This window comes from Drosophila subpulchrella, chromosome X (genome assembly GCF_014743375.2).
Source record: "Drosophila subpulchrella strain 33 F10 #4 breed RU33 chromosome X, RU_Dsub_v1.1 Primary Assembly, whole genome shotgun sequence".
Taxonomy (NCBI): domain Eukaryota; kingdom Metazoa; phylum Arthropoda; class Insecta; order Diptera; family Drosophilidae; genus Drosophila; species Drosophila subpulchrella.
In genome coordinates, this window is record NC_050613.1 from 23,992,576 (window position 1) to 24,008,680 (window position 16,105).

Genomic DNA, 16,105 nt, shown 5'->3' on the forward strand with positions numbered 1-16,105 from the left:
TTTGATGTGTTGGCACAAAAACGGAACAAAAGAAAGCACTCAAGCAGGCTATGCCCGAAATGGAGCTTGAAAATGTCCTTAAAGCAATTTTCAAAGATATTTGTTATAAGGAAAATATATTACTCATACGCAGTGTGGGCAGGCTGTAAATATGTCTGTTACATTGAGGCTGTAAAGTTGTCTTAAAAAAGTTTAAGCGCCTTAATTCTATTACAAATTTTTAACAATCTGAGCAGCTACTAAAAATTAAGCTTTAATCTGGCACACATGGCGTATGGGTAATATTTGTGAAAAATCATAAAAAGTGTAGATGTCTCCTTCAGGAATATAAAAATGTCAAAGTGATTATTGGAATATAAGAACTGACTCACCCTCTAGAGCTTACACATCAAAAGAAGCCTGCACAATCTGCAGATATCCATCGGGAATACTTAATATTCAGCGGATTTATAATTCGCTTTTCACTTCCAATTCTTGTACATCGTTTATCTCTGTCACAATTATTATAGAGCTTCGAAATACGGATTCGAGTGATTTTATTTTTTGTGTGAACAAAAATACACATGTCGTCCGCTGCCAAAATATGGCAAACGGAAATTTTTAATTGCAATTTGTTAATTTGCCCAAAGCAGCTAGCGAACAAAAAAAATATATCGCTAACGTGGATACTGGCTCAGGGGAACTTTTGGAATGAAACCTTAGTCGTGTTTTAAAGTATTATTTATTTTTTTGTCATACAAATATTCCAATGACGTGTACCACGTCATAATTCCTATTTTTATAAATTTAAAAACAACAAATATTTTATGATAACAAATTTTATCTACACAATTATTCAAATTCGTACGACTATTAAAATCAGTTTATATTTTGTATGATATATGATCTAAAGTATGAGTATATGTTCTTAAAGTTTTGAGAAAAGATATGTTATGTTATTGCATATTTACTCCATATATCTACATATACTCTCACTGGATTACTAATTCCAAATTCTCCAGATATAAAAGAGTATATCATTGCGGTTTTCAGTGGATTGTTCGTCGTTATTCACTGTAGATTCGAGGAGTGAGGCAAAGTTCTTGGCATACAAATCGGGGAATGGGGTGGCGAAAGCTAATCGCTGGCACAATTCGATGATTGACGAGGGCCAAGCGGTGCAGGGTCTCGCTGAGGGGGGTGGAGAAATGCGGGAAAAGCGAGGAAAATGAGAAGTTCGGGGGGAAGGGGGAAAGGGGGAACGGCATGCGTTTACGGTTCGGTTAGAGAGTCTTCTTTTCGCCTTGGCAGTCACGGCGTCTTGCCAAAATAGAAAACACATAAATTGCACGATCAAGATCATTGCTGTTGCCTCTGTGGGGCTGTTGCAGCTTCTTCTTTTTGATATACCCTCGCATGGGGTATTATTACGGCTAAACATATGCCTATGTTGTCCTTTTTATCGCTTAGATTGGACCTCTATTTCCTGAGATCCGTTCTTTTAATGTTTTCAGATGATCTACGTTGTTTATTAAGAGTTAAGCGATCCTTAAAGTTCCTAACATTGATGATATATGTATATATATGAAGATATTTTGGTTCTGGAAAAATGTAAATGATGTTAGAAAGATCGGGTAGGGTATAGAGAATTCAGCTTTCTTCCCCTTAAACGATTCTTCTTCTGCTTCTTCCCGCTGTTCATCCACTTCGATGACATAATCCCATAGGCAGAAAATCAGGGAGGAGAACAGGTGAAGAAAGAGAGGAAGGGAGGACGATGGAGAGCGACTGATTACAAGTTGGTGCTTTCTTTTCTCTTCTCTGGCTCTTCTCTCTCCTCCCGCTCTTTGACACCTGTTCGTTTTGTGTCCGCGTAGGCAGCTGACAGCAGCTGCTGCTGCTTCTTCTTCTTCTTCTTCCCTGCTCTCTCCACAAAAGTTTCCCACGGTTTTCCCTCAACCCCAGCACCCCCCCTTGAAATTCCCCACGAGGGAGCGACTTTGACAAATTTGTTTGGCATCGAGGCTTTGCTTTGATTTGTTTTGCTTTTCTCTTAACTTTTCTTTTTAGCTGCGTCTATTTTATTTCTATTGCTGACTTTTCAGACTATTAGGAAAATAAAACACGAGCAGCATCTGATTGAATGAAACTAAGTGGCTAAATTGTCTGTGCAAAGGAAAATCTAGGGGGCCTTAACAATGATTGAAGAAAACTAAGTGGCTAAATTGTTTCTTCAAAACAAGAATTAAATAAATTACATACAGGTTTATTTCAGGTTATTCACTATGTATACAAAACACAATCCTATAAAGTGAAAAGTAGTTACATAAATTTGACTATATCCAAAATTATTATTTTCGATATAAGAAAATTGAAAATACATATTTTCACAATACCATAATAAGTTCGGATAATATTCTATAATAAGATCAGATAAGATCGTGAAATAAGTTCAGATAAGATCCCATAATAAGTTCAGATGAGTATTATAATACAAGACATTAATTTAAGCTAATGATTCTTTTGTCACTTCATAAATAATAATAATTATAGTAAGTAATAATATTTATTAAAAACTTTTATTTTCAAATAAGCAAATTGGAAATAAATATTCTCCCAATCTCAAAATAAGTCCAGATGGTATAATCATCTTCCAGAGAAATACATTTAAGCTAAAGAACCCTTGTTCTTCAAGATAAAGTAATAATTGTTATTAAAAACCGTTTAAGACTGGAACTATCACTAGAACTATCTCGATATTTAGAGTACAAACCATATGGTGTTCGGTGTAAACGTGACCTGGAGATATCCGTATCCGTGAGTAGCTCCACCTTCGGCAAACATTTGTTGCTCGTTAGAATATGCAACAAAAATTCCACGAATCGAGTTTGTTACTTATTTTTCCAGCTATTTCATTTTTTTTTTGGCGTATCCAAGGCTGGTTGCCTTTGGCTTTGGCTTTGTTTGAGCCATCGAATCGAATTCATGTTCACGGCATGCCATGGATAGGATGGTTGGGATGGCTAGGATGGTTAGATATGCATGGGTATGTGTAGAATGCCAGGACTTCCACCTTGCACTTCCTTATAGCATTAGACAATGGTAGTAGAAAAGGCTCCGAGAGAGACAGAAAGAGAAAGAGCAAGAGAGAACGAGCGAGGCTTTGTTTATTTGTTTATAACAGTCGCAGTGGAAATTCGAGTTGGTTCACAACGGCTCGAATCATCGACTGCGGCTCAGTTTCGAAAAATCAGTGGTTATCATTTGGCGACGCAATGCGAAACGAAAGTATCGCACAGTCGTAATCGGTGCGGGTATTATAATACAAATAATAATAATAATAATGCCGCATGTAGCGGCTTTCCACAGCGATTGCATAAGGAGCCCAGGCAAAGGATATATCCGAGTGGTTTGCATTTTTTCAATGTGTGCCAAAAACGAGTGAATCGCGACCAGTGAAATCAATCAGCAATCTGTGCTCCCATTTAGAATCCATTTTCCCCCCTATATGGCTTAGCATAGCACCGCAAATACGGTCTTCCCTTTGGTCTTCCCCCCATCAAAATGCCGTAAGCATATCGAAATACCATATATACACCATATACCATGGACTTTGGAGGCGGTCGCGTGCAGTTCCTGCAGGCCCAGCTCTTTCCCGTCTGCACGCTGACCACTTCGAGTGGAGGTAACGAAAATAGTATTACTTAAGATTATGCAGTTGAAAAAAGTATAGCACTTTTCAATTCACCGAAACAAATATATTCAATGTAGTGTCCAGAGAAAGAAAATATCAGTTAGCACTTTTCAATTCACTGAAACAAATATATTCAATGTAGTGTCCAGACAAAGAAAATATTAGTTAGTTAGCACTTTTTAATTCACTGAAACAAATATATTCAATGTAGTGTCCAGAGAAAGATAATATTAGTTTCAGCGTGATCCTAAACTGGTTAAAATTCCAATAAACATTATAAACATCATTTGATTAAGCTTACAATGAATTATGGGTTCATAAGCAGAATTTGTAACCCGTTAAGAATCGCTGGTAATTGAATGTCGAAAAATGAAAACATATATAATCCAACACCTGGTAGTACTTATGGTATATATGTCTATCATAATCTTACTTTACGTTAATGCCAAAGTAATTAGAGTACAATTAAATACACTTAGATGGTATTGCAAGCCATAACTGTTTTTTTTTAATATGTAAAATTAAATGAGTACTTTATACAACAAATCAGTAGAGCCTTTAAATGGAATAATCTCCTTCATGCTATAAAATAACTATTTTAATTTAGTTTATTTTACTCCTTATAACCTTTTAACAATGGTAATAACCAATGTTGAGACTTTTAGTATGTTTTATTATTTCTTAGATTGTTCTTAGACATAAATTCCTTTATCAACCACAAGACATTTGTCAAAAGCGCTGTCTAGCCATTCAATCCAATTTATAATACAGTAGAACTTCGGCAAGTGAAACCAAAACTTGCCAAGCAAACATAGATAATTTGTAAGTGTAGTATTTGAACAACTATATTTGTTACTATGTATAATTATAATTTGTGCACCCCTTAAAATTTAAAGTTGTATACCGATTGCCATCTTACCTATGCCATATATAAGAAATCAAAGCACCATGTTCTATATGTTTTTTATACTCACTTTCAATTTGTTGTTAGTTGATTTTGTTGTTTCTGTTGTACGAATAGATTGTCTAAGGGCACCTCGGTGTTGTTGTTCGTTAAATTGCTGTTGCTCTTACTGGTAGTTCACTGTACTACATGGCCAGCTTGGGGAATTTGTTGAATATTCGGCTTCTATCGCCCGGCCCGAAGAAAGTTTCGTTGTGAGTCGTTGTTCGATTGGATCCTTATCCTTTTCCTCCCTCCTTTTAGTTTACCCACCTCTTGGCCCACCTGGAATCGGATAAAGTGCGGATAAATGGGAATTAGAATTAGCCGCAAAACTGTTTGATTTCAGTCGCCACTTGCGGCTGTCATGACAACGGCAATAAAAAATCATTAGCACAGAAATTCCGGAATCGCAATTCCGAAATCAAAGTCGTTGCCTGTTGTTGTCAACCCAGAAAGAAAAGATAGATATAGATATAGATATAGATATATAGGGGGGTATTCGAACCCATTTCAGTTCATTGAATTGCGATTAACGATATTTCACCTGCATAAATCAATTCCCAGAGGCAGTAAACTCATTAATGTTCCCTGCATATTTCATCATTTCTAGCATGGAAATTCGCTTGACTGGGATTACAGACCGTGCCACTGCAGGTGGAATGGAAATATCGAAGGTGGACTCGACACGGGGAATTCCCTAACCGGGCATTATCGACAAATGGGCGCAATTACATGTATCTAGGTTATTTTTGCCTTGTGGGGCAACTAATTAATGGCAAACTACGGAAATGATAAGATTCACATTAAAATATATGGAAATATAGTATTTCTAGAGTATCTTTGGAGTAGTACTAATTGGATTTTTTAACCATCCAAAGGTTAATTAGTTGATAGCAAAGGTTGATTAGTTGATAAGGTCCCAATAAAATTATGTGGGTAATCGTTCTCTAAAGATTATGTGGAGTAGTACTACTTGGTTTTTGTAATCATCCTAAGATAGGGTTCCCATTTAGTTATAAATCATGGTCTTTATTTTTTTAGAGATTATTTTAAGTAGTACTAATGGTTTTTTTTTTATTAGCAGATCGTTTAGCAACTGTTATTATATAGGTTAAAAATGATTCATATGATACATTACTGACTAGTATTATACTTCAATTAATAGGATTATACAGATTTTTCATAAAACTTCAGATATACTTTATAAAAAATATATGATTAAAATAAATTTAATAAACAAAAACTTAGGTATGATGGTAAATCAAAACAGATATACCCCAAAACCCTGGCTATTATACAGAAAGATCTGGGGGGCGATGCCATAAAAGCGTCTGGAGAAATGGCAAACAAAGAAAATGTAACAATGAAATTTATTAAACAAATTTCAATTCAGAATGCAACAGCAAACTCACAAAAAGAAAAAAGGGGAAAAAAAAACAAAAGATGGCCTAGGAAAACGGGCGAGAAAAAATGCCGAATAAAAATTGTGAAATATTGTGGGGTGGCAGAAATATTGCGCTACACGGATTGAGATTTCGGTTTTTGGTTTTCGGGATCCGGCCTCAAAGGCATTGGCCGAATGCCTGCGATTGGGATAAACAAAATGCCATAAATATTACGAATGATAATACAATTTAAGTAAATAATATGCAAAGGCTGCAATTAGAGGCGATCGGTCCGCAGATCTCAGCCTCTCGATTGCCGCCTGCATTTGAGCATAAAAATTTAATTAACGCCAAATTCCTGCTGTCTTCTTCGGCAGCGAGGCGTCTGTTATTTCTATGCAACAATTGAAAATTGAAAGCGGGTAGAGAGAGAGAGGGAGAGAGCTTTCCCCTCTATTTTGGCCCTTTCTTCTGCTTTCCCCTTTCTCTTTTTGGCTTGGCTATGAATGAACGCAAAATATTGAGAACAAAGGCTAACAAATCGAATGAAAATTCAATGCTACCTTAATTTACACAGAGATTTTTTAATAAGCTAGCTTAAAATTTTAAATAATAAATAAATGTTAGTATATTTTATGAAAGCTGTTTTTTATATATTAAATGAAAGTATGTAAATAATATAACTGCATTTCTGTAAAAAAAAATTTCTAAAAGGTATACAAATTCAAAATCACAAACTCAGTATAACCTATGACCTTTAAGAAATAATTCTGAGACCACAAATCCAGGCGACAAATGTCATTTAAAGCTTGCCAAATGGCGGTCCAAACGCAAACAGAGCACATCTAAAATCAACAATAATAAAAACATCACACGTGCCGGGGGGTGGTGTGGGGTGAAAGGTCAAGGTCGCCGAATGAGCTTTGTCATTCCACTTAAACTGCAGCTGAAGTGCTTGAGTGGTGGATTTTGCTTTGTGGGAACAGCTCAAGTGCTCATAAGTGCGATTTCAAAAAGCAAATAAATAGGGAAATTTAAGGTTTTCTTTTTTTTAATAATAATTAAATTTAAAAAGTACCTATTTCTAACATTTAACACTAGATAAAATGTTAAATTTATTGTATAGAATTAAATTTAATTTATTGGAATTTTTAAATTACTTTTGTAACTAATTAATCTAATTATTAATAGTCCATAATACACCGAAAGTCGCTCTAAGGGTTAATCTTTTTTGGGTTAATGAGAGTCCATTTTTGGGAATTTTGCATTTGTATTTATTGAAGATCACCCACGCACAGGAGTCCTTCTCTCTCTCTCCCTCTCTCTTTCACACACATCACCAAAACAGCTGGAACTGGAAAACTTAAAGCAAAAGCTCCGCCAAACAATAACAATGGGCAGCAAGACACACACTTGCAGGATAACGCTGCTCTTGAGAACAGCTGAGCGCCAAGCTTGCGTCGGCAGCGAAAGTGCCAAAGCTCTCTCCCACACTCTTTCTCTCTCTACCGTGTTCCTCCTTGGCCATTCCTTGCCCCTCGCCATCCCTCACCCCATGCCATTTCTCCTGCTCTTTCGCATTAAATAATATTCGCAGGCATCGACGCCGACAGCGACGTCGGCTGCGACGGCGGCAGCGCTGAGCATTCCCCATTCGCTTGGGTTTTCTGTTTTAGTCAACAACAAAACGCGCAACGGCAAACGACACAAAAAATAACAAAATTTTAAAGAAAACATTTGAAATCTTACAACAAATTTAAAATTCAAGCGTAATAAAGTCAAAACGCAATCATATTTTTGAAGAAAAAACCTAGAAACTCCAAGTAGCAGACTCTACCAAATCGAAATTTCAAAACTGAACTTCAAAAACATTTAAAAGTTCCCCTAAAAAAATATTCGAAAAGTGTGCCGCCATATAATCGGTATTCTATAGCTTGTCTATATCGGTTTTGTATCGCTATTTCTTTTTAGATTTGTTTTATTTTTTTCTGTTTGTTCGAGTGCCACAAATTTTGAGCATCGTTTGTCGAAAAAGCAAAAAAAATCGCAAATAACAAAAAACGGCAACAAAAATCGGGTAGTACAAAAACAGCTGTGCGAGGGCCGCCCCTCCACGCCCCTTTCACGCCCCCCGCCACCCACCACATTTAGCGTCCTCCTCTGTTTCCGTTTCGCTTTTATCGCCCGTCTTTTTCTGCGCTTTCGAGATCGTTTGGAGGAGCGGGTTCTGAATTCTGTGCCGGTAAGAACATTTCTTGGGATTTCTTGGGATCTATTGGGGTTACACAGAGCGAAAAGTACTATGTACATCTTGAGCTTGAATGTGCTTTCAAAAACTACAATGTGTCCTAACAAAAGAAATTTAATACTTACATATGATCTATAAGTTGTTACTCAAATATTTGTTAATAGCAATGCTATTCGAATGTATCATGTAATATTCTTGGAAAAGCTCTAATATACCATTGTTTTAAAGAAATTTGAAGGAAAATATAAATAATTCAGCAATAAAGATAGGTAACCAAATCCTATCTGTGATATAATAATTATATTATATTACTAAAAATCTTATATATATATTATATCTAATGGTATTACTTATTATTATTATGCCAACAAACAGTTGTTTATATCGTAAGAATATCAAATTAAATGGCTATATGTATATATTCGAACACACTTTAAAGAAATGGCAAACCATAGATATGTATTCATAACAACACAAAGCAAAAAGCCCATTTTAAAAGCTGTTGACATCAATTTGATATTGCTTATTTATATACCTACGTTTTGTTTTTAAGAATGTTTATTTTTTCAAAGTTACATATCAAACCGAATAAGCCAATGTAAACATTTCTCGCAGTGTATTTCACATAGAACCATTCAAAATGAGCCATGAACAATTTGACATACTTGTGCTCAAGTGCCTCCACTGAAAAATCAACTGAATAATCCCCTCGACAGCTCCCAAAATAATTGGCAGAAGACACCAAACGGAACTCTTGAAAATGTTAGTTCAAGAGGTGTGGTACTTTAAAACGGAATCGGAAATAATAATATAACATTTTAAGCAATCCAAAAATTCTGAAATAATATTATGATAATAATAGTTCCCTTCTTAGTATATACATATATCCTATTATATACCATTTTCTTTGTTACGAATCTTTCCCTTTGTCATTTCTTTGTTAGCAATTTAAACAATGGGTTATTATAATTCATGGTACAGAAGGAATCTTTGAATGCAAAATCAAGCAAACTCATAAATTGTGCATAAATTTTATGGCCTTAAATTTAATGCGAACATAAGCCACATGCAAATCTATTAAAAATCCCCGCGTGCCATAAACATAAAAAGTAAAAAAGCCGAATATTATTAGCAATATTAATCGACTTGACAGGCTCTAAATGGTTGGCTGCTGCGGAAAAACTTTTTCACTGGAAGCCCCCGAAAATTCACAGTTGCCAGACATTAGCCCACCCCCTTTTTTCCGACATTTTCCGACTTTCCAGCGAAAAATTGCAATAAAAGAAGCCAATGAGGGGCACAAAACAAAAAAAAAAAAAAGAAAACAAAATCAGCTTTTATGTGCTAATAAAAAAACCGACTAAGCAGACACACAAAGAAAGCAACAAAGAAAACAAAAATTAATTAACAAAATATGTTGCACTGGTGGGAAAAACAGAAAAGAAAAGAAAAAGTAAGGAAACGCTCCAAGAAGCGAAATGAAAACGAAATATATCTATGTTTTGCACATACAAAACTTTACTTCAAGAAAAATCGGGATAAAAGGGGGCTTTCCCCGCACACATGGCAATTAATTGCTGTTGACAAAAGTCGCCAAATGCCGCTAATTTAGGCCATATTAATGGCGATTTGCGCCTACCCTCTAAACATTTGTCCGCTGGAGGTGGAGACAACTTTTTTTTTTGGCACGACAAATGTTTATATAATTGCCGACCCACTGAACCACCCCCTCATAAACACACATAAACACACAGGCCTTGACTTGAACATCATATCGGGCGATTTTCTATATCTTTCACATCTCAGTTGCTGTAAGCAAGTTCGTTTTTAAATTGAGAACATTTTTATTTCGGTTTTTAAGTTGGCAAAATCTCACACGCGATCAGTGATCCCTAGTTTACGATTATAAGTTTGGCACACTCAAGAGATCTCCAGTGCTACGATCCTCAGTTGAAAAACCATTAAGGCGATTAAAAGGTAAGGATCGTGTTAGGGGCTGGATTTCCGAGATCATGTATCATTATAATCGTAATATATATCAATTTCTTGTTTTTTGTTTGCGTATAATAACCAGTGGTTTAAGAACACCCCTATATTGTTCTTAATATATAAACAATAAGGTGGGGTTTTTGAGATCTTGTATCTTATCATATTTGTAATTTATATAAATTTGACGTTACTGTTTGCCATATAATATCCAGTGGTTAAAGAACTCTCTATATATTCAGAATAAGCTTGGATTTTTGAGATCTTGTATCAATATTTTCGTAATTCAGATAAATTTAACGTTTTTTGTTTGGGTATAATAACCAGTGGTTAGAGAACCCCTATATTGTTCTTAATATACTCATAATAGTGATTTCCCTGGAGCTATTTGCGGTTTTAGGACATTATTATGACAGGCTACTATTAGTATTAAAGATTATCTTCACATTATATATCTAATTTCCTTTTTTCAGGCTTCCTTGGCAGTTTCCTATCGAAGGGCCTGAAGACCAATCAGCTGGTTGTGAACACGGATGAGAAGACCCTGCGACCGATTGCTCGACTGAAGGAACCGCGCGATCTCTTCGCCCTGCCGAAGGACAAGGACAATGACTGCTCACAGCAGGCCCCCAGATGGCCGGTGGAATGTCAGGTGGGTAATCCCTTGATACGAACGCCAGACTCCAGATCCTAAATACCCCAAATCAATGGGGACGTGGCGGAGGCTAAGGCTAAGCTGTCCTAGATTTCTAGATTTAGATGGGGGGTTGGGGGGATGAGCTTCAATGCCTTTGACACGCACCTCGTCTGCCTCGTCAGGATATCCCAGGACATGCGTGCCGCTCCCCATAAATATTAATGCATATAAAATCCGAGTGGCATGGGGGTTAATGGGGTGAAGGCTTTTAAAGGAGCAGCCGCAAATCCAAAGAAATCACAGGCCAACTTCGCTAAGTCGAACTAATTTAAATTGGTTTATGCATTTTTCATTACAAATTCGAACAAATTACTTTGCATTAAATGTCGTAAAGAGTATTTATCAATACAAAATACTCTAATAAAATGTTCCCTTAAAACAAAATAAAAATAAAATAAATATATTTATAAAATGTATTTATTTGGAATACAAATTTAGAAACATTTTGTTTCGTTTTTATTTTTAAATAATAGATTTTCTTCGACATGTGATAGTTCGACTTAGACAAGTGGGACTGTGGTGCCCCTCAACCATCTTGCTTTTATGTAGGTCAAATTGCAATAAAAGGTGCACACACTAGGCCACGCCCACCGCCGCCCCCGCTTAACCCATGGCATGCGGTAAAAACGCTCGCCAAGTGCAATGAAAATCCTTTCGTTTCCGCTTTGAGATTTTATTTATTTGGCTTTTTTTTTTGCTTTTTTTTTGCTTTTTTCCTTTACCTAATTGTTGGCCAAGTCGTTAGCATTGTTAACAATCGATTTTATTTATTTGTACTCGATTTGCATACGATGCGCGCTGCCAAATTGTGTTGGGCAAATATTACACATTACACATACGCCCCGTCAGCCGCTGAATGAGAGCGATTTATGGGGGCGGCTAGGGAGGGGGGTTTTCGGGCGGAAGGGTTCGGCTGCCAGGGGTCAAACACAAAATTGGCCAACTGATTGATTAAACAGGCGGAAAAGGGGTGGGGGGAGAGCGGCAAATGAATCAATTGGAGGTCAATTGTTGAGCAATTTGTGGCGCAATTCGAATAAATCGAAAAAACAAAGGAAGCCCAACATTTCCTTGTCAATTAACATGGTTAAACATGAGAACAAAAAAATGTAAGAAAAAAGTTTACAAAGTTGCTTTCACATCAATGAAAAAATATATTTAAAAGTAAAAATTTAATATCTAAAAAAATTTTTTAAAATAAATTCAATACAAATTTGGTAATTGAAAAAGTTCAAAACGTTTTTAACGGAATACCAAAGGTTCATTAATGTATAGGAACAATGTAAATTTAACTTTATTTTATAATTGCCATCTAATATCTAATTTTTTTTTTTTTTTTTTTTTTATTTTTAAGCTGAGCTAAAGGCATTTAGTTTATAATTAATTGCTAGCAGTATATAAATATATATAAATAAATAAATCTCATTTTTATATTCTCAAAGGTCAATCTATATTATCATTACCATATTTGGCAAAAAAAAAAAATTATATAAAAAAAAAATTTAAAAAAAAAATTTTTTTTAAAACATTTTTTACTTTAAGTGTATGCTGATTTAAATTGAAATTTAAAAATCCAAACTCACCACATTTGCTATAGCCGTCCTGCTTGCTCTTTACCTTCGCCTCCGTTTTACCGTTAATTTGCTTCCTCTTTTTTTAAGGCTCCAGGCACCCACACACACACACATGCACGCTCGAAAAGTTCGGCAAACTGTAAATGCAATTAAAAGAGCAAAAATAAATAAGAAGTCAAGAAAGTTTTTTTGGGAAAAGTCTTTCCCTCGTCTTCTTTTGGCCATGACGTCCAAAATGCTAACTCAAATAAAAAGTGAAATTCGTAAAAACGCCTTCGGTGTTGAATTGAATCGCTTTGTTGTTGTTGCCACAATGGCACTGGCATTGGCAATGGGCATGAAAAAGTTTTTGTTATTTTTTTTATTCTTTTTGCACATTTTCATTACCAGGAAAACGAGAGGTTCACATTAGCTGCAAACGACAGCGGACAAGCAAAAGCCGTAGGGCAGAATAAACAAGCTAATTAGTTAGTTTGATATCATACGTACAATCAAAGCATAAATAAATAAAACCGCATTAAAGTGAGCCAAAAAATAAACAATACAAATCCTCTGACACAAAATACGAGTAAAAGGGAGAAAGAGACGGGTGTAGTGACGGGAGAAAGAGACGGGTGTAGTGACTGCAGAAAGAGAGGGCATTGTTGCAAGAACTGACTCTGATATGTTTCAATTAAGCCGTCATACACACACAACTGCCAGCAAATCGTTGTGTGAGTGTGTGTGTATCAGATTTGCATGTTTTATCGTCCTGTTTTTGCACAGTGTGCGAAAAAGTAAAAAAAAAAAACTTTCAAAGTTTAGAAAGAATACATATTTGAAGAAATTTTGAGTTCTTAAAAAGTCAAATCATTATTTAAATACTAAGGGGAATAGTGGGTCTTCAGAAAACAGATTTCTATAAAGTTAAAAACATTTAAAACTACAGATATTGATACAAATTACTCATACGCCATGTATACCAATTAATGTCAAAGTGTTTGTTCGCTTTTATAATGTATTCAATCTTGATATTTATAATTCATATCTGAAAAAAGGGGGTCTATGCCAAATGCTTGTTAATGCGACCACATTGCGTATAAGTACATATAGCAAGAGGCCTGCGAAAGTAAATTGATCCGTTTACAAAGTTAAATTAAGTTCAAAAAAATGTAAATGATTTTTAATTCTGGGAAATAGATCATTTGCATTTTTTAGGGGCTCTAGATTATTTCATTTTAAATATTTTATAATATTTTCTTCACTCGAAAATAACTATTGACCCACTGTGCCCGTCTTACATGTGTAAGCATATCAAAAAGGCTAAACAAATAAGCTGCTCAAGCTTGTGGGCAGAACCATAACGATGACAAGAACAACAGTAAAAGAACATCAAAGCCTCAACTGAGGACAGGCAAAAAGTCAGTGGAAATATAGGGCTTGATATCGGGAGGATGACAAGGAGTGGGCAGCTGAGCACAGCCGGGCACAAAGCAAATCGTCATCGGTGACAGGGAATTTAAATGTAATAGTAACTCTGTATGACATTCAATTCAATTTCCTTGTCATGGACATACAAAACGTTGAGAATTTTCGTTGCGAGCCACATCTGTGGCATGGAATCGAAATATCACTGTCCTTAATTGGTTAAACCTTGAAAAGACAACCGGGGTGCCACAGCAATTATCGGAACTATATAGAATGGTAAATCTAAGGCAATTGACAAAGTGATTCTTTAAATTGTAATCTATAAATAATTCCTAAGGTAATGCTTTCGAAATGAGCTAAGCCACACAAAGTTTAACCATATATTAGAAGACTCTGAAGAATTCGCGTTTTTAGAAAAACTGAAATTTTCAAAGAAATACTTATACTGATTATTTCTTTTGGTTTACTATTCCCATCCAGGTCATCGAGGAGCGCATCACACACATTCCGTACGTGCCCGCTACGCCGGAGCCCCTCAATGCTCCGACCGGAAACGAGCTAAAGCCACGGCCTGTGGGCGAGGAGAATGGCATCGTAGTGTTCAGTTACAGTCCAATTAGCGCCGTCAACTACGTGAGTATCCTTTATACTATATTTTCACAGGATTTACTCGATTTCGATTTGCATATCTGATTTGTTGGTCAGCTTGTATGATTATTTCCTATTATCCTAAATATCTAAACATCTATCACTCAATTTTTTAAAAGAAAATGTAGTCAAGGATAGAGCAATTTATATAATTTTTTTGCAAAACGATTTCGAAAATAATCATTGAAACTACGAGTACTAACTGCACCTTGCACCTGCACTAACTGGGGGAATGTTTATCCATAAAAAAATATATATGGGGAGATAAAAAACTAACCCGCTTTTGAGGCTATGTGAAAATGTATAAACTAAATGCGACGACACAACTATACAGGAAAAGCCCAAGGCAAAGAAGGAGGAGGATGAGTCCAGCGACGAATCGGACTATTCCTCGGATTCCCGCCAGGACTCCACGCCCCCCAGCAGGGCCACGCCCATGCGACTGGCGGGGGGCGGTGGCTGTGCCCGCGGCAAACTGAACAGCGTGTCCAAGATGATCAACAACGTGGACAATCGATCCACGAGTGCGTCCCTAGACGACAACGATGACTACTACGATGATGAGTACGATACCTCCGGCGGTCACGGTGAGGCCAAGGAGAAGGCCATCATTAAGGATCTCATCGAAGCGAAGAAGAAACGCTATCAGGAACAGGCAGCGGTGGTCACTCCTGGCGGCGGTGGTACGGCCCGAAATTCGAGAGCAGCCAGCCGTTCGGAGGCGAGCAAGGATCCCAGCGATATTGATGATATCTGGAAGAACAACACCAGCGAATACAAGCCCGCTTCGCCGCGCTATGTCCTCAGTCAGTTCGGAAAGAATGTGGCCAAGGCGATGATCGACCGGATCGTAGACTGTGATGATCCCTCACTGGTCCCCGCCTCGGGATCCCAAAAGGTATCGAACAAATACGCCGTTGCCCCCGTCAAGTTGCCCAAAACGAATATAGCCCGCTTAGAGGTGGCCTTCGAGCGAAGTGCCCGCCAGAATCGATCCGCAGCTGTGGCACCCAAGTCGCGTTCCGGAAAGGGGATTAGCAAGGGTGCGGTGGTGAAAAGGGAAATGGCCAACGATCGTCATCGTCATGGAGATAGTACCTCCTCCGAAGAAACCAGTAGTTCGGGTGTGGGCGAAGAAGAAGAGGAATCCGAATCGGAATCGGAAAATTCGGGCAGTGGCGATGGTTTGCACCGAATTTTGGGTAGCAATTCGGCCCGGCTAGCTGGTGGCGCCGAGAAGCGTCCGTGTCCCAGTTCCGGATCGGTATCGGATACCGAAACTTTGGTGGGAGACGAGAGCAGGAGCAGACTGGCTGGCTGTAAGCGAGGGATTTCTCTGATTGGTACTCTAGTTGGAGCGATCTTAGCTTAAATACCTCTTGACATTAGTTATAGCTTTACACAAACAGTCTACAATAATCTATTAGACATCAATCGCTTCAACTAAAAACTATAAGGCTAAAAAAAGTGAAAGCTCTGTTTCGAGGGACAGCAGCTCTCATCATAGGTAGTAGGATAATGCGGGTTATATCACATTCCGA

At 37.0% G+C, this 16,105-nt stretch overlaps 2 protein-coding genes across 14 annotated transcripts in view; one reads left to right on the plus strand and one right to left on the minus strand.

The window, feature by feature from the left end:
- LOC119557099 (glutamine-dependent NAD(+) synthetase) overlaps positions 1-16,105 on the minus strand; it is a 38,036-nt gene that overhangs the window by 13,996 nt on the left and 7,935 nt on the right. Inside the window, exons 2-3 of the mRNA XM_037869676.1 lie at positions 12,519-12,646; positions 4,648-4,901 (exon numbers count right to left, since the gene is read on the minus strand). The gene's annotated coding sequence lies outside the window, so the exon portion shown is untranslated. The remainder of the gene's footprint in view (positions 1-4,647; positions 4,902-12,518; positions 12,647-16,105) is intronic.
- The window catches only part of LOC119557097 (cytosolic carboxypeptidase Nna1), a 28,151-nt gene that overhangs the window by 4,506 nt on the left and 7,540 nt on the right, over positions 1-16,105 (plus strand). For 11 of the 13 annotated variants that reach the window (XM_037869667.1, XM_037869668.1, XM_037869671.1 and 8 more), the window contains exons 2-4: positions 10,712-10,890; positions 14,397-14,549; positions 14,899-15,883. In XM_037869667.1, coding sequence (XP_037725595.1) covers positions 10,712-10,890; positions 14,397-14,549; positions 14,899-15,883 — 1,317 coding nt within the window. The remainder of the gene's footprint in view (positions 1-10,711; positions 10,891-14,396; positions 14,550-14,898; positions 15,884-16,105) is intronic. The other 2 variants (XM_037869670.1, XM_037869674.1) reach the window with 1 other exon arrangement.